The 18,102-nt window shown below is 40.5% G+C and overlaps 5 protein-coding genes across 7 annotated transcripts; all 5 read right to left on the bottom strand.

The window, feature by feature from the left end:
- Window positions 1–189: 189 nt before the first annotated feature.
- On the bottom strand, window positions 190–1,944 carry aimp2 (aminoacyl tRNA synthetase complex interacting multifunctional protein 2). 2 transcript variants are annotated; one of them, XM_077618100.1, is made up of 4 exons: window positions 1,670–1,944; window positions 1,042–1,254; window positions 722–956; window positions 190–595 (listed from the first exon to the last, which is right to left on the bottom strand). In XM_077618100.1, exons 1-4 carry the CDS (start codon window positions 1,823–1,825, stop codon window positions 207–209), a joined length of 993 nt encoding a protein of 330 aa, XP_077474226.1. In that variant the 5' UTR covers window positions 1,826–1,944; the 3' UTR covers window positions 190–206. The 2 variants fall into 2 exon arrangements, with proteins under 2 accessions (XP_077474226.1, XP_077474227.1); XM_077618101.1 differs by having other exon boundaries at window positions 1,784–1,944.
- A 2,062-nt stretch (window positions 1,945–4,006) lies between these two features.
- pvalb8 (parvalbumin 8) lies at window positions 4,007–6,563 on the bottom strand. Its single transcript, XM_077618698.1, has 5 exons — window positions 6,420–6,563; window positions 5,697–5,766; window positions 4,629–4,761; window positions 4,427–4,536; window positions 4,007–4,183 (listed from the first exon to the last, which is right to left on the bottom strand). Exons 2-5 carry the CDS (start codon window positions 5,755–5,757, stop codon window positions 4,158–4,160), a joined length of 330 nt encoding a protein of 109 aa, XP_077474824.1. The 5' UTR covers window positions 5,758–5,766; window positions 6,420–6,563; the 3' UTR covers window positions 4,007–4,157.
- A 1,925-nt stretch (window positions 6,564–8,488) lies between these two features.
- On the bottom strand, window positions 8,489–10,102 carry LOC144088325 (parvalbumin beta-like). The gene is made up of 5 exons (XM_077618661.1): window positions 10,024–10,102; window positions 9,257–9,326; window positions 9,046–9,178; window positions 8,862–8,971; window positions 8,489–8,547 (listed from the first exon to the last, which is right to left on the bottom strand). Exons 2-5 carry the CDS (start codon window positions 9,315–9,317, stop codon window positions 8,522–8,524), a joined length of 330 nt encoding a protein of 109 aa, XP_077474787.1. The 5' UTR covers window positions 9,318–9,326; window positions 10,024–10,102; the 3' UTR covers window positions 8,489–8,521.
- An 811-nt stretch (window positions 10,103–10,913) lies between these two features.
- LOC144088469 (parvalbumin beta-2-like) lies at window positions 10,914–12,949 on the bottom strand. Its single transcript, XM_077618906.1, has 5 exons — window positions 12,860–12,949; window positions 12,405–12,478; window positions 11,935–12,067; window positions 11,713–11,822; window positions 10,914–11,154 (listed from the first exon to the last, which is right to left on the bottom strand). Exons 2-5 carry the CDS (start codon window positions 12,463–12,465, stop codon window positions 11,129–11,131), a joined length of 330 nt encoding a protein of 109 aa, XP_077475032.1. The 5' UTR covers window positions 12,466–12,478; window positions 12,860–12,949; the 3' UTR covers window positions 10,914–11,128.
- Window positions 12,950–14,227: 1,278 nt separating this feature from the next.
- Window positions 14,228–17,112, bottom strand: pvalb5 (parvalbumin 5). Of its 2 annotated transcripts, none has more exons than XM_077618904.1 (5): window positions 16,977–17,112; window positions 16,107–16,197; window positions 15,235–15,373; window positions 14,937–15,046; window positions 14,228–14,362 (listed from the first exon to the last, which is right to left on the bottom strand). In XM_077618904.1, exons 2-5 carry the CDS (start codon window positions 16,165–16,167, stop codon window positions 14,340–14,342), a joined length of 333 nt encoding a protein of 110 aa, XP_077475030.1. In that variant the 5' UTR covers window positions 16,168–16,197; window positions 16,977–17,112; the 3' UTR covers window positions 14,228–14,339. The 2 variants fall into 2 exon arrangements, with proteins under 2 accessions (XP_077475030.1, XP_077475031.1); XM_077618905.1 differs by having other exon boundaries at window positions 15,241–15,373.
- Between the last annotated feature and the right edge of the window lie 990 nt (window positions 17,113–18,102).

Here is an 18,102-nt window from a genome sequence, read left to right as displayed (position 1 = left end):
ACACATCACTTTGACTTCAAAAGATTATTTTTAACATGACCGCATGAGAAATATCGTGACCCAAAACGACGACGGCTGAAAACAGAAGCGGGGAAACGCAACATGAACCAATTTGTATTTCTCCAAGAGTTAAGCATGAAATTTTGTTCCTGACACGGCTGGCCCATTTCTCTCTCACTTTGCCTTTCTCTTAGGCGGGATCGGGGTCACTGTAGGAGAACCTTAGCGGGGCTGAAGTAACCTAAGTTCTCGCAGGAGCGGAGCCAGCGCTGGACGTTGGCGGGGGCCGAGGGGGTGGCTCCGGCGAGCAGGAGGCAACAATAGCACGCCACGTCGGCCAGGGAGACGTCGCGCCCGGACAGCCAGGGCTGGCGGCCCAGAGTCGAGTTGAGGGCGCGCAGGACGACGGCCCGCTCCTTGGCGCCGCCCTCGGCCAGCTGGAAGAAGGCCGCGTCCACCCAGTTGTCCACCACGGTGGCCGATGCAGCATCGGACGGGTACGGTGATAACAGTTTGAAGAGGAAGCGGGCCACGTTGCCCTCGCCTTCCACGGGGCACATGTTCTGAACGCTGAACTTCATCTCCAGTTTGGGGACTGTGGAAGATGCCAAAGGTATTCGGTGGTTAAAATTCACCACTGGGGGGCGTTTAAGCTCGAGCTAACCTTGTGTAATTTTGAAAAAATGGAATTTTGCTCTATAGCGTGGACTTGACTGCTTACCGTCTTTCCATATGAGGGTGAAGCCAAGCTGGAAGAGATGACGGGCGTAGCTGTCCGGATGGCGTGGTCCGAGGCAGGAGAGAAGCTGCTCCGGCACGTTACTGACCGAAGAGTGAACGTGGACGGTGGAGAGGACCCTGTAGCGCTGACACAGCAACTTGTGAAGAACCAAGAGCGTGAGGGGGGGCTTCGCCGGATTGGCGTTGACGACAATGTCGCGGAGCGCGCCGAGGTCCTTTGGATGAAAAACATGTTAGTAGTGCGGTCGGAATTTTACCCACTCACAAAATACCCACCGGTACATTTTTATTGTGTCCTACCTTGCCCAGGAGCGTGTCCAGATCGGCGGTGCCGTGGAAGGCGCAGCTTTGGGACGACGAGTGATCGCCGCCGATGGTCAGGTCCAGGTCAGCGTCGGGGGTGGTCACCGTCTTGGCCAGACCCTCCACGGCCGCCTTCAGCTCAGATAGTTTGCGCATAATCTCGTCCTGACGGGCCTCCAGAGCTTTGACGGCCGGGTCCACCTCGCCATTCTGCGGACAGCGTGCCAGGTACATCAATGAAGACTGCAAATTCATTTCTGTTATGTTATTTTGAAACAATATTACACAATACAGCCTTCCTAGTTGAAATAAGTTTGATGGCAATAATTAACAGTGGCAGTAAATGAGGCAATAAAATAATTTAAGATTAGATAGTAATAACTTTACGGGAGGCAGCATAGACTTTTAATACTGTTTCGTTATGACAAAATGTAATAACATCAAAGGCCGTTGCCGACAAAAGCGACACGTTGCATCAGCATCCCGTCGAAAAGAGAAAAGCGAGGTAGCCGGCTAGATGTATCCCCAAAAAGCACAAATAGCACATCCAGGCGACGTGAGAAAATAAAAAAACAAAGTGAAGTCAAATATAAAGCCGTCTGTAAATGAATGACTTGTCGTTTACCTGAAGCGCGTGCTCGTGGGTGCAGCTGTTCCCCGAGCGCGCGTGGATATTTGCTAACTTGTACATGCAGGCGGGCAAATCAACCGTGAAGTCACCTCCGCAAACAGGCTTTACCTGATACATGTTGGAGGGCAAGAGTGTGTTTTTAGACGACATAACGAAAAGCCCACAAATAATCGGATAAAAATAGGCCAGCCGGGGAAAGATGAGAGAAGAAATGGACCAGCGTGATTTTGACAGCTAGCAACAGCTTGCAAACCGGAAAAGGAGGATAACATCACTCGACGTCATATCCCCCAAAAGATTAACGTGTGCGTTTAATAAAAATATAATATCCATATAATACATTTTTATTTGTGTATTTTAATGAACACATATATAGGTAATACTAATTTATAATAATAATATAATAAACTATAAAAACGGTTTCCGCAATCCAAATCGGTTCTGGTAATATCTTTAGAATACACGAGAGGGCGCTCCAGCACAATGCCGTTCTGCCACAGATCAGCTCCTACGAATTTACCAAAACGGCAACAAATATTCGTATGTTGAATCTAAGTAAATAAGTTCTAGTTTAATTAGGCATTTTGTTTAAGAGCATCCAACAGCACAAATTATCTTGATAGGATAGTATTTCACTTTCACCTGCATGTTTTTTTTTCAAGATTTGTTTTGATCAAGCAATCAGAAGATAGAAAAATCCCGATTCCAAAATAGTTGGCGTTACACGTCTTGCGATCAGCCAAGCAGATGCCACATCGGAAAGAAAGCAAGTCGCTGTGAGGTTCAAGTTTCAATCACTAGTGGTCTTTTGACCTGATCGGACATGGCAACCCAATCCGGCATCAGGAAGCAATTCAAGAGGCCATGACTTGGCCTAGTTGTCCACATTTGACGTGTCCCCTTGTGGTCGCATCCCGTCAGTGCTTTACACCTGAGCGACGTCCACTCTCGGGCGCGTGACTTGAAACCCGAGGAGGACGCTTGAAACCTGACAGTGATGAGCGGGAGCTTTAAATGATGCAGGAACGAGGAGTCGGACTTTTCAAGGCCGCCGGCCCGGGTCACGCGGCTGCAAGATGGAGGCGACGTGGGCCTCGTAAGGGCTCGCTCGCGCTCTTAAGTCACGTCAATGCTGACAATTGTGGCTTGTGTGTCTCAAAGATAAGGATAAACAATGAATGATTTATTTAACAAGTTGCACTGGTACGCAGAATGCCGGTGGCTAACTGACAAAGTTAGCATAGTTAAGAAGCCTTAAGGTCATCAAACTATTTGTGAATACGCCTCTTCAAATATTAACCGCTTTCAGACGCATTGGTGAAGCACAAATTATGAATTTTTTTTAACGCTAACTCGGCTGATTGGTTGGTACTCCAGACTGTTACCTGGGGTTGTAACCAGTGTTTGTTGATTCTGGGATGAGTTCTTCATGGCAGAAGATAAAGAATATAGGAGTGTACTTATTGCTATGGTTAAAAATAAAGCCTGTAACTAACACAAGTTCATCGTTGGAATGCATACCTGGGGATCGTTTTTCTCTTCTTTGATATGACTTGAAGATGGGACGGACATTAAACTTTTAAAAAGGGCTAATGAGTAAGATGAGCCTGACACACCTTTTTCTATATAACATTTTTGGGGGGAGACAATGAAGTGGGGGCATCAATAATTGAAACACTATAAGACGATAATTAGTCTACTAATCTCATGGCTTCTTCAAATTTTCGCTGCTATAATGCTTTAGAAAAATTGAATGAATATTGTTTCGAAAATAGTGCTGAAGTATATTTAAAATTTCTTGCCAGGTGGAAATTTTGTTGGAAAACTGTTGGTGGACCAAACCCTAACCCTAACCCCGATTCGTGGACAACTTTGGTTTTACATTTTTGTGCACGTGAGACTGTGTGGGGAAAAAGTCTGCACACCTGTAATCGGACCTTCCTGCCGAAAGTCTGCACTACCTGTTTCAAAAAAAAGACAGCTTGTCACATGACCTCATTGTGTCGTCCCACATTCAGTAATTCAGTGTTGACCTGACGGCTCACATTTCCTTCCTATTTCCCATTGAATACACCCAACTTGTTTTTTTTGTCATTTCAAGCAGGGATACCTCACACAAGTGTCCATTCATACTTTTCTAAGACACTTAAAAAAAAAAATCATTCCTTGTGGGGTCACCAAGCTCAGCTCATCTAGTACGTACTTACATTCAAACACACATGCTCATAAATTGTGCATTAGTACCATTCATCTTTTGTTATATGTAACTGACAAAATGCACAAGTGGAAAAAACTTGGACAAGTCAACAAAAGTGGGTTTTATTATTTTTATTGATCTAAGTATATTGGATGACTTTTACATTTGCTTATGCGGGAAAGCATGACAAGAAAAATGGGAAAAATCTGTGTGATAATGTAGACCAGATGCTTAAATTAAAGATGTCAGCGAAGACGTGTAAAACGATGGAAAGCCCAGACATGTTTAGGCGAGGACCATAGCTTGGAATTCTGTGGAGAAGACAAAGAAATATAGAAATAGACAGTTAGTGTATTCAATTTAATAACCCCAATTTGTGCTATCGTAATTAATGCTATGTCTAGAAACATTTTGCAGAACCAGAATCAAAGCTATAACTATGTTAAATGCTTAGAGTAAAAGAATAATTGCATTTTTTGTCAAAGCTTTTAAAGCCAAACTCTAAATTTGAATGCATTATTATACAGTGGTAAAAATGGTTTGGATTATCGCACCGTCGACTCCGATGCGGCCGTCGCTGTCGTCGTCGGCGGCGGCCAGGAAATCCTTGGTCTCCTTGTCGGTCAGGGCCCGAGCGGCGGGGCAGAACCTCTGCAGAAAGAACCTGGAGAGGAAGCCATTCACGTGTCAGTCAGTAGAAGGCCGCCATGTTGCTCTCCGTGGGATTTACTTGGCGTCCCATTGCGCCGCACTCACTTGAGCTCCTCCTCCTCGATGTAGCCGCTCCCGTCGTTGTCCAGGATGCCGAAAACTTTCTTCACATCCTGGGGGCTCTTCTTGGCCAGGCCGCACGCCTGGAAGAACTTCTTGGGGCAGAAGGAGTCTGGAGCTGGGAACAAAAAGAGCCCTTTTAAACCGATTTCAGACCAAAAAAACTGTGATTTTGTGTTATTTGGAGCTAACATTGTGGACTTAGATATAGTAAATAGGGCATCGATGGGATGGAAATATGATCATTCACCAAAAATAATTCCCCCAAAAAGTCAAAGTCAACCCCAAAGTTTTTTGATGACAATGTTTTGGTGCTTTTGGTTGTACTTCTCGTGCTAAGGAACTATGTTGAAGTCATTTTAAGTCATTCCCAGCCATTGAGGGTTAAAAAATCCTGTTGATGATCTTTCACTGCCCGAAAAAAGTCCTTCAAAATAAACAAATAAAGCAAATAACTATGCTGTAGAATGGCAAGGTTTTTTTTAGGTTGAGAAGCTAGAATTTTTTTTTTTTTTACTTAATCCCTTTTTATTTTGAATGTTTTTTTTCACATTGGTAGTATTTGTTGATTGAGACAATTAGAAAGCCTCACTTTTTTTTTGAATAATATTTAGTGTAGTCATGTGACAAGTGTGGCTTCTGCAATATTTGTCTTTCCCTTCAGGATATGTACTCTATTCTATCAAAACAAACCATGTGGAACATAATTCAGGTTATTTTTAAGAGTCAAAACATACATACAGATCTCTTTTTTGTCGTGGTTGAAGACATTGGCTGCAATTGGAGGGAATAGATGTCCAATTCATTTGAGCATTATATTGGTTAGCAACGGTTGAAACACCGTCCAAAGACGGCAAGTCAACGTAAAGGTATTTACAAAAAATACATGCCACATTCCACAGTAGAAACAAACTTTTCTCTTCTTCTGATTGAAAAAGTGAGACGTGCTTTGTGTTGGGAAATATCCGTCAAATTGCAGCTGGCACCAACACGTGGCAAAAGGCACAAATGCTGACAAAAGACAGCGATGATGATGTGCAAGTTGATCCGTACCTTGGCAGTCCTTGACGGCGCCGGCAATGGCATCAGCAGAAAGGAGAGATGACAGCGACATGTTCTTTACCTGCAGGCAAACCTTCAATCATTACTGTCATATTTCACCACGGGGGGCAAAAGTCACATCGAAAATTTGCCCATTAATCAAATAAGGATAATTTGACTCTTCACACTCTTGACTCAAAACATTGCCTGTCCAAATCAGAGAATATTAGAATTTTTCCCCTTTGTGGCATCTTTTAAACATAAGAATTATGATTTCAACTCAGTGACTGCCCGCCACGGTTTTCATTACAGTATTGACTTAGTATGTGCTGTGGTTTGTAAATTTTAAAAAAGATATGTTGAAAAATACCCATTAACAGCAATAGAAGTCCAAATCTGAGAATATTTTCTTCATTTTTTAAACGGCCTATTTTGCTTATTTTGAATAAAAAAATAACATGAAAAGGAAGAGAACATCTACGCCCCCTTACTTTAAATTTACCATATTTCTAAAAAGAAATTAATATAACACAAAACACCACTCCTTTTTTTGTTAGTAACTTATACACTGCCAACCCAAGTATTTGACCATTACGAGACTATATGTTGTGGTAGTTAGCAGTCCCAGGAGAGTGAGATTTCTATCAATAAACACAATTTATGTCCAAGCCGCTTGGACCGGGGAGACTTGGCAGCAATCAAATGATGGTAAAAAATAATCAATTTCCAGCTTACCAAGTTGGACGGCTTGTTGTGGATGCAGCAGAGAGACCAGGTAAGGCTTGAGTGGCGAGCGGCGTCCGTCAAGGCGGCTTTTATAGCGACAATGGGCTTCGCTTGAGTTACCTGTCGACGGATCAAATTCTAACTGGCCGCCCCGATCCTGTTTCCCAGCTACCTAATTAACCTTTACTATTTATAAACGCCCACGGCAGGCTGGAGAAGAGGAGCCAAGCGAGAAGGGGCCCGTGGACGCGTGGAACACCCTCACCCTCGCCCTCGCCCTCGCCCGGGGCAAATCCACGCAAACGAAGGATGCTCCACTTTCTTCACTTCTTACTTTTCAGGTTTTAAAAGTCAAACATGGCCCAAAAGGATCCAAAGATATCCTCTTGATGTCATTGGAGGAAATTTGAAACACACCATTTCAATCTGTATTCTTTTATTTATAATTTACACCATTTTATGATGTGGAATTTGGACAGATCATGATAATTATGTGTAATGTCACATTTGTTTCCGTGCCCTGCGATTGGCTAGCAACCAATTTGGGGTATCCCCGCCCCCTTCTGACCGTGGTTGGCTGGGATAGGCTCCAGCACCCTCCGCGACCCTTGTGATGATAAGCGGCATGGAATTAAAAACAAAAATGGTTCTTTTTTATAAGAAAAGAAAACTATTATAAATATGATGAAATTGAGTAGAACTATTTAGTAGTTCCAATTGAATGTCAATAGATAGAAATACAAAATGAGTAGTAGTGGTAGTAGTACTAGTAGTAGTAGTATACATATCTGGGCTGGGAGTAAATGAATCCATTTTCACACCAAAGAGCCACAAGATGGCGCTAAATAAACATAAAAACGGGGAGTGCATCTTAACTGGAGCACAGAAGAGGGAGCATAATACACGATGGGCATTTTTCCTTGACATTTGTTCCCCCCTGCATACCTTGCTCGGCCGCATCCCACTCCGACACTCAATCGTCGGCCCCCCCAGAAGAAGGATGGCGGACACCGGATCGAGAGCTGGACTCCAGCCGCCACTCTCGCCGGATGATGTCATCTGCCAAGACGATACCTTTGCACGCTATTCTGTTACCGCCGATCATTTATTCATTTACATTTGCTAATGCCTCCAACCTACCCATACCAGCAGGTGGAACAAAAAAGTGTATACAGTATACAGTACAATGCTGCACATTACGTTTTTCTTTTAATAAGGGGAAAAACTGTATTCTATTGTGTGACAGTCGCTGAATTATAAGTTAGAAATTGGCCTGTTGATTCCAAAATTGATTTCACTTTTGTGCAAACAATTTTTAGTTACATTAGCCATATAGTTTGTAAAAAAATCACCAATTGCATACATGCCTATTCCTTTTATATTTCACTGTGTCAATATTTGGAAAAAAAATGAAGAAGCCATTTTTCATACTTTTGTAAGAAAATCATTAAACATGATAGAGGAAAAAATAGCATGTTGGCTTCCTCTAGCGGTGCACAAAAGAATCACTGCCTAAAAAAGTTAAAAGGTTAACTTTTAGGTAGTACATTTATATATATCCTATATTTAATATTAATTAAATGAATCGATATAATTTACCCATATAATCTTTGATATAAGTGGATTTTTTACAATAATTTCCCTTCAACTTATTATCTAGCTACAAAATTAAGTAGTAGTATACACTGTAGTTTTTCACCTAATTGGCATAGTGCCCTCTAGCGGACAGGTAGAGTATTTTGAATTGTTTTGATGGAAATGGTCAAATATGAGCAGAAGGCCGTTTTCCTGTCCACAAGTTTATTGGGTGCTCTTCCAGTCATGTTTTCAAAACGTCAAAAAGAAACATGATGAACCTTGTAAAAGAATCTTTCTTCCTTTTGTTCTTCCTGTTCTGTTCGTGGAAAGTGCCTAGATTTGTCCAAATTCCTAATTAAGATGTGAAGACAACCCAAGGACAATGGCAATCATCATTTCCTTGGACAGCGTGTGTTGCGTAGGAGGAAACGTCTCTTAAGCAAATGTATAAAAATGATATCTCTTCAGATGAAAAGGGGGCATTGGGTGGGCTTTCCTTGTTGTTCCGTGCCAGATGTTGGTCACTTGACATTTTATGCCTTAACCAAGGTGGTGAACTCTGCAAAAAAGCAAAAGGGCAACAACTGTAATAAAAAATACAAGATAATTAGCCTATTAAGTAGCAAAACTGAAATGTTCCCCTTTGTAAGTGACTTTTTTTCAGTATTGTGAACCAGTTGAATGAACTTGTTGGAACCAGTTTGTGGGCCATACTTCAATTTCTGGCTGCCAGCCCGCCCAGTCAACATGGATTCGACGTGGAAACCAATGAAGTGAGCTCGCCTTTAAAATTCAAATTCTACCACTATTTTTTTTCAGAACAGAAAATACGTAGGAAAAGGGTTGGGGGGGTCAAAGGTCGGCCGGGCGTACCATCGACGCCAATCTTGCCGTCGCCGTCGGTGTCGCCGGCTTGGAGGAAAGCCTTGGTCTCGGCGTCGTTCAGTGCGCGCGCGTCTTGCTTGAAGTTCTGCAGGAACAGCCTGCCCAATGGGATGGATGGTTTACGTGACAAAAAAAATGAAAGGCGCTCGCAACGTGGCGGACGTTTTCCTACTTGAGCTCTTCCTCCTCAATGTAACCACTCTTGTCCTGGTCGATGATGTCGAAAGCCGTCTTCAGGTCGCCCGAGGACTTGGCGGCCAGGCCGCAGGCCTTGAAGAACTTCTTGTGGTCGAACGATCCGGCATCTGTGTTCAAAATTGAACAGCCTGTGTCAGAATGTGTGTGAACTGTGAGTGTGTGTGTGTGTGTGTGTGTTTTGCCACCTTTGCATCCATCCAGGGCTGTAGCCACGTCAGCCTCTTTCAGTAAACCTTGCAGGGGCATGGTGATATGCTGCAAACAGAAGCCATTATTAGAGTGTTGACAGCCATAGATGTCTAATCCATTTAAACTGCAGCTATTGAATGACCGCTGCCAGCCTCCCTGTTCAATTGGAACACTTTTGCTGTCAATTAAAGCCCACGTGTTTTCATTAAAAGTATGCATTTACAGGGCCGAACAGAATAATAGCTCACTGAGACTGTTCATGGTACAAAAACACTTTTTCAAATTTGTGAAATTATAATTTTTATAACACAGACATATTTCTATTTGCCACTAAACAAGCATTTTTTTGGTCGCACACATTTTTAAATATATTTTGTATATTGCTTAGTAACACAGCTTCTAATTGAGTTCTTTCATGAAAAAAATAGATCAAATATATTTTGATGATGCCATTAAACACAATTTCACAATTCAAGGCACATTAATGCCATTCCAGTTAACCTTTTCTTATTGATAACTCAAACATAAGGTTTGTGTGCCAAAGCGTGGATCATCACATCATTATATCCGGTCCGCCATATATTTTCACAGCGGGAATATCATGTGATACAAATCCCTCTCCACTAAACAACATCAAAAATAATCCTAGCATGTAGCTAAAAAATCTACAAGACCGTTTTCCTCACTCAGCTGAAGACTTTATCATAAACCTGTAGGAGAAAAAAACATATTTTTGTCCTCAACATTTTCATATCCAATTTACCTGTTAGGGGAGTCTTTGTTTCGGATGGGACGGATGATGCAGGACAGGAGTCGGGGAGGCGACTGCAGTGATCTCCCGCTTTCCACCGCTGACCTTTTATAGGTTCACCCCGAGGAAATCCGAAGCATCGGAGAATTGACACCCCTCGAATGGGCGAAAAGGAGGGGGTGGGGGGTGGTCCAAGGGGGCCAGCCAACATTTTGTCCCTAAGCCAGGGAGCGCTCTATTTTTAACCTTTCACAAGCCAAGACGCTTAAAAGGTGCGTTTGAAGACGTCTGTGAGCCTTTCCCCCAACCTGACCCCCTCCCTTGCTAAGAATAGTGCGACAGGGGTGGCGAATTGTGTTGAACCTTGTTCAACATATGGAGCTTTCATTTTGGACACCAAATGAACATTTTGATATCGCTAAACAAACTGTGAAAATGGATTAGACTAAAGGCAAAAATCACAAGAACTATTGGTTCTGGTTTGGAGGCGGCAGAATATTTTCCCATCTAGGTGGTACTACTGGCCTACGCTAGGGGCCCGCTTACTTGTCAGCTGTCACTTTGAACGCTAACAAGACCCTAAGAGTCGCAATCGGATACAGGCTGAGGTTGCCAGAATTTCTTTTGCATATGGACTTACATCGGTTCAAATACATTGGGCATCTACATCATTAAAAAAAAAATCAGAAGACCAATCTGCTTTTAAATGACATGTCAGTATAGCATTAACACGGGTTTTTCTTGGCAGAGGATAAATAATATATGACTGTGCTATCACCGTCAATGCCAGCCAATGAGTTTGTAATAAAAATATTAGCATTGACCGTCATTTTAATGACATCATCAAACTCAAAAGTGTGTGTTTAAGTGACGTGCAAAAACAAGCAGGTGACAAAGGAGAGTATTTTTACACCAAAGGAGTCTTTATTCCAATTGTTTTTCACTCTGCCTCAAATGATGGTGTACAACTTGCACGAGTTTCAGAACATGTTGAGAATCAGTCCGCAGGCAACCCATAAATAAGCTATAAAAAATATTCTTTCATTTGGTGATTACCGGATCCCGCCTGGTGGGCCGGGAAATCAAAAGGGGCTTCTTGGTCGGGGGGTCTCCTCGTTTAGGCCTTGACGAGAGCAGCGAACTCTGTGAAGGGAAAAAGGAAAATTCAGTTGGGGGGGTCTTCATTTTGATAACATTATGAAAACAGCATTGTTTCTGTAGTATAAATGTAACAAATTTGGATGTCTGTAAAAGTCGGGTTACATTTAATGATCAATTATTGATAGAAAGGTCAATTGACTTTTTCCACCCAATCAATGTTCTCTTTCCACTATTATTTACCAAACTTCCAAGTGACATTAATTTAAATTTCAAACCATTTTTTCTTCTGATTCCGATGATCAACAGAATCAATATAAAGTGAAATGTAAAAAAAATGAATGTACCTTTTCCACCCACCCAATCTACATTTACTTTTTACACCAATTCAGCAAATTCCCAAGTGAAAAATAATGAACATAATTGTTCATTCTTATGATTATAATGATCATCAGACACCATTATATGATGACTAAAAAGCAAAATATTAAAAATGACTTTACCTTTCCCACCCAATATAACTTTGCCCCTTACAGATATTTCCAGATGAGCTTTTATAATCAATTTACAGGAGAAATTGAAGATTTTTTTTATAAGTCTTACCCTCAATTCCGATCTTGCCATCGCCATCGCTGTCACCGGCAGTGAGGAAGGCTTTGGTCTCCTTGTCGGTGAGCGCCCGGGCGGATGCTGAGAAGTTCTGCAGGAACAGCCTGCAAAAAAAGAAGGAAAAAAAAAATCATCAATATGATGAACTCATTTGCTGCCAGGCCTCTCAGTCCCAATGGATGGGTCACTGGTGCCCGCGATTTGATCTCATCTCACTTGAGTTCGTCCTCCTCAATGAAGCCACTGTTGTCCTGGTCAATGATCTGGAAGGCTTTCTTCACATCGTCGGAAGACTTGCTGGCCAGGCCGCATGTCTTGAAGAAGTTCTTGTAGTCGAACGAGTCTGCGGCTGCAAAAAGAGAAATACAAACGGATGTTGTATAAGAAAACTTTTTGGGGGGAAAAGTTACACCACCAATTAATTCTCTATATATAAAATACTAAAAAAATGAGAGTGCTTATACATCTAGAAAAATATTAAACTAAGAAAAATCAGGAGGAAAATGGGAACAAAACTAGAATAAAAACAGAAAATAATTCATTGTCAATACAAATTAAAAAGTATTAATTAATCTAATATGTATAGAAATATAAAAAAGGTTTTTATGCTTAAAAAAATACTATACAAAAATAGCAGGATTTTTTGGACCAAGCAATTTGCGGTCATATTCATAAATATGCATTACCTGCGCAGCCATCCAGAGCTGCTTTCACCTCGGCTTCATTGAGGACACCGGCAAAGGCCATTTTTTATTCTTATCTAGAACCAAGAAAAAGAAATAAAAAATAAAGATTATAAATTGACAGTCAAATCACAAGCATTTTCTGTGCTATCTTTACATTCACCCTCCCATTGCTTAGTCATAAACTAAAGTCAAATACAATAAATGACGAGCATGACCGTCGACTTTGCCACCCCAAAAATTCATAACTCCACTATCAAATAAACAAATCAAATCAAATACATGACAGCATTTACAAAAAGCATCCTCCTCCTCCTCCTCCTCTAGTCTTCTGCCATCCTGCATGCGATCCATCAATTGCCTCCATGTCATCATCATAATTATAATCATAGTCCAGCGCGCAAGAAATGTCCTCCATGTCCCGGGTGGGGGGTCTTGGATTATGGGTGCGCACTCACCTTTGCGCTGCGTGGAGGCGAGTGAAAAGACCGAGGTGGATTCCCAGCGAATGTGCCAACAGGGTTGGCCGGTTCTTTTATATCCTCCAGCAACACCATTTACAGCGCTTACTTGGTTGGGCCCCTGGTATCGGGTGCCAAGAAGCAATTTGAAAAAATGTGTCTACTAGTCCACTCTATTTTTAGGGCAACAAATGAGGGATGCTTCCATGTGCTAGGCACCCAGTCAACGGGGGTGATCGAGCAGGAGGCCTGGCCAACACCAAGAAAAGTCCATTGGAATGTCATTAAAAGCAAAGAGCCACTTGGAATCAAAGACACGTGCTCGCCGGGTCCTCGGACGTGCCGCTTCCTGCTCTGTGACCAATCAGAATGGAGGGAGCGGATCAAAGTGTTTATGGTGGTGATAATGAGTTGAATCGTCATGTTACTGCCAGATGCTTATTGACACTTTTATATCGGGGGTGCGGAAAGTCCAAGGTCAACATTGGGTTATTTATTGCTATTTGGATGGAAATGCTCATTTTGATACTTTCTTTAATCAAATAAAGTTTAATAAATGGAGGCATATGTAAAACGCTGTAGTAAAAGTCTAATGTAATGAGTTCTTTTACATTTGGACATAGTGTATGGCAGCTTTATACTATTTTTTTATTGGATTATATTTCCATGGAACACCAATATAAGCAAACTGTTCTTTTTTGTGATCATCATAGTGATCAGAACACATCATTTGATCAAGTATTAGAGAAATGGAAGAAATTAATGTACTTTATTGTGTCATTGCATGTGGAAGGAGTAGTTTTATTACTTTTCTTATTCAAATAATGCTCTACAAAGACTACAAAAAGGAAAATATTAACACTGTATTGGGCATATGCTTTACATAGTAGTCCTAAAAATAATTGGTAATGATATTTATAATTATATAAAGGTTATATTTGCTTTAAATGTATGAAATAAGGCTAATAAGTCTAGGTTTAGACAAAAAGGGCCAGATATTAATTGGGATTTTTTTTGACCTTTTTTCATCTAATGTTTGGTGGCTTTTTACTATTATTGATCATATTTCCAAGTGACACAAATGTAAGCGCACATATTTGTTCGGTGACGCTGTCCTTCTATTCTGGTCGATAGCGGATCGGTTCCTCCATGTTCTCACAAGAAAGATATGTGCGGCCTTGGGTCTGAATTGCGGACTGTCTGTGGATGAACACCTACACCACCCCAAAAAAGCAGGGCTTGAGGTACATTTTGGGGGATTTGGTTTTAATATCGGAGGTTGACATGGTCGATAAAGTGTTTTAGTCTAGTTTGATATTTTTTCTCTCTCTCTTGGTGGAACATAATCATACCCAGACAATGGAATCACATAATAAAGACATTTATTGATCACTTCCAATTAATAAGGAGGAGGTACGGAACATCTGAAGTTTCTCATTGCATTTGGGAATTCAGTCCATTTGGGGTGTTCTTTTATTCACTTTAGGAGATGGCAGAATTCTGTGGAGAAACAAAAAGACGTAAGTACGTAGTTGGAATGCAACACAGGAGGACTGTACATGACTTTTATAGTGTGATTTCAGCACTTGATAGTGGACAGCTCCTCAAGCGCATCTTCACATTGACTGGTTTTCAGGATGGATGGGACTTGGCCCACATTATAAATGGGCAAACTTAAAAAAAATACATTTGGGAGTCTTTTACCAGACATATCAATATTTAATTTGTTTTTTTGAAGCAAAGGAGGAGCATTTTTTTAAAAGAATTCTGGGAGGATGATAAAAGTGCTTGGAAATTGTAAGCATGTCACAAAATGAAAATGACTGCAGCAACATCATTTTACATGAAGAAGATGAATTTTCTACTCCAATTCGGCTGTTTTCCCCATCAAATTTTTTTATTGTTATTCCACCCAAAACAAAACAAATCTTTAGGGAAGATTACATTTTTCAGCCATTATTGTTATGACACCCCAACCAGAATTAATGACAACAAAAGAAGGTCGCATGTTTTTTTTAACTGTTCCCATTCTGATTCTTTGCATATATATATATTTTCTTTGCACTTTCCAAACCTTCAATGCCAATTTTTCCGTCTCCATCTCTGTCCCCCGCCGCCATCAGCGTCTTAGTTTCAGCCTCCGTCAGCTCTCTTGCGCCAGGGGAAAAGTTCTGAAGGAATAATCTGATCGAAAAATTCAAATGATGTAAGGTTTTATGACATTTCTGAAACTTATTGCCTTTAGTCAGAGCCGCATGCATTAATGAACAGATGTAACATTCAAAGAGTAACTTCCACTTGAGGGCTTTCCCTGCCACAAAGGCCACAAATGTGCCAGCTTACATCCTTATTTAGGCTTTTAAGCCACTCACACATACTTTAGCTCCTCCTCCTCAATGAATCCACTCCTGTCCTGGTCCAGGACTGTGAACACATTTTTCCAGTTTGCTTCCGACGAGTCCACCAGTCCCACTTTTGCAAAGAAAGTTTTGTAGTTGAATGTGCCTGGCGCTGTGTAGTGATGAAAAAAAAAGTAAATAAATAACCAGCCAAGTCAGACTATATTACACTTCAAAAAATACAGCCTTTCTAATTTTGCTTTGGAAAATATCTATGATATAATTACACACAGTAGTTTTATAATACTTACAGTTCAACTTTTCTCAGCGCAAAGTATTTGATCCTAATGTAAATTTCCAGTTCAAATTGTAGTGATAAAAAAGTAAATAAATAACCAGCCAAGTCAGACTATATTACACTTAAAAAATATATCAATTCTAATTTTGCTTTGGAAAATATCTATGATATAATTACACGCAGTAGTTTTATAATACTTACAGTTCAACTTTTCTCTATGCATAGTATTTGATCATAATGCAAATTTCCAGCTCAAATCAGATAAATATAAGATCATCATACGAAAAATTTCAATTTTGGAGACTCTAACTATACATAAGGAATGTAATGAACAGCCATTCATATCCAAATCCAGGACGCTTTGGAGAAAATCCCAAACGTCAGCGATAACACGAGCTTTGCCTTCGCTGGCCTTGGCATGGCGTCATCGTGCCTGCCTGAGCTGTCATGCAAACATAATAACTGGAGATAAATAATCAAGTGTTTTGAGACCCGAGGGCTCCTTCTGCAGAGGGGGATGATGCGGTGCGGAAGACTTCTGAACCTTTCAGGTCATCAAGCCCAAACAAGCCCCGAGATGCCAAAGTATTCCCGCGTCCGGACTCACCTTGACAGGCCTGCACGGCAGCGCGAATGTCGTCGTCTCTCAGCATCCCGGCAAATGCCATGGTCCTTTACTCTCTTCTCTGTGTGCTGGCCTGAGGGAGTCACGCACAAGCACGCAAACGACTGTCAAGCCTGCCAAAGCTGCTCTCTGTTTTTTCCACAATGCGGGGAATGAGTTGACAGGGCACGCACAAGCAAGCGGGATAACTCAGGAGGACTCCAGTCATTGGCAGAAAATCCATGAGCGAATGAATCGATAGCCGTTTTGAGAGATGTGAAAGTGGTACAAATCCAGCCTCCAGACTTTTAATAGTAAATGTTCTCATGGTTCGGAATAGGAATGAATGACACTTATTTTATTTTTTATTGGGGATATGGTCATTAAATGAAAAAATATTCTCTTTTAAGAATTTCTTTCAAAATTAGATTATATTTGAATATGGTAAAATGTTTTTCAATGTATTTTTTTGCAAATTCAAAAAAAGGAAAAAAATGGGAAAATCTCCTATTCCATTCATTTAATTGTACACTTTATTTATTTGGAACCATTTTTGCTAAACAAACATACAATAAATTATAGTCATATTTTCATTTAATTTGTAGTTATTGTCGACTTTATTTTATATTTTGTATATTATATTTATTTACATTTATCCAACGTTTCCCAGTGCAGTAATAGTATTTTTGGGCACATTCTCTATTCAAATGTATACCCCAGTTTAATATAACCCCCCCAAAAGATGTGAATTGTACGCAAATCGGCACAAGACAACTATCAAAGTAATTGCGTTTTGTATGTTTTAGCCAAAAAAATCTTTGAGTTCATTTGATAGTTGCTATCAATAAATGAATGAATAATAAAGATGCTTACCGTTCTTTTGTTCTCTGTGGCGTGACTCAGTTGCTTTTTGCAGGAGGCAACTTGGCGCATCTGTCATCCAAACCGGGGAGAGTTTCCCTACCTCACTACAGCAAGAAAAGTGTCCTCCTCCTCCTCTTCGTCATCTCCTCCTCTTCGTCGTCTCCTCCTCCTTCATCGGTCAATAATTAAAGCACATTATTTTCTCACTTGTTTTTGCAGAGAAACAGGAATAAATCATTTATTGTTTTTTTTAATGTGTAATTATTGTATGTTTGGATTGAGTTATTCTTGATGGGTTACCCTTGAGATTTGGTAGTCCTGCGTTATTCCCTCCGCCATTAGATAAAATTCAATTCTGTATTTTGTCTGTTTGTCTTCATGTTTGTGTTCAAAATAACTTGAGAAAGAAGGAGGTCACATAAGGTCAAATCCGTAAGGAATTTTACGATCATTTGTTTCATACTAAAAGTCAGTGTCCAGTCAAATATGGCGATGCTTTGAATTTGGTTGCTTAGTCAGAAGTCTAGGTTTTCTGAGTGCTCCTCCAGTTTTCTGTAAGAGAACAAATGTCAACATGTGTAGATTTGATACAAATGTTTCAAAAGTCAAGTTTAGCCATTTCTGACCTTGACTTAGCAACACCATCTGCGCCCACATTTTTCTTCCAAGATTTTCTCCATGGTTGGACAGTTTTGTTATGGGTCAATGAAACCAAGTGGGAACTTTTTTAAATGTATTTTAATATCATTTATTCACCTTATACAAATATACAATGAATAATATTTTAAAAAAATCATTTTATTTTATTCCATACATTTCAAAGCAAGAAACATCTCACAAAGTATCAAACCAACATAACAGGCCTACCAAATATATACACAATAAATTAAAAGTACACAACAGAAACACATTAGTAATAAAGTAGTAACCAAGTTTCCACAGTCATGTATGAAAATATGTCGACATCACATTTTGGATCATGTAGGTCACATAAAATGTTAATAATGTGGCCTATGTGACCCAACAGGTTTAAGTCCAAGCACTAAGTGGATGTGAGATCTCTATGGGGTATAGTTCAGTATTTTTTAAATGACCAAAATACTGCAATTATCAAAATACTCTGGTGTACCCTTGC

The sequence above is a fragment of the Stigmatopora argus genome, chromosome 14, assembly GCF_051989625.1.
Source record: "Stigmatopora argus isolate UIUO_Sarg chromosome 14, RoL_Sarg_1.0, whole genome shotgun sequence".
Taxonomy (NCBI): domain Eukaryota; kingdom Metazoa; phylum Chordata; class Actinopteri; order Syngnathiformes; family Syngnathidae; genus Stigmatopora; species Stigmatopora argus.
The sequence above is the reverse complement of the archived record's forward strand: the minus strand, read 5'-3'. Positions and strand labels throughout refer to the sequence as shown.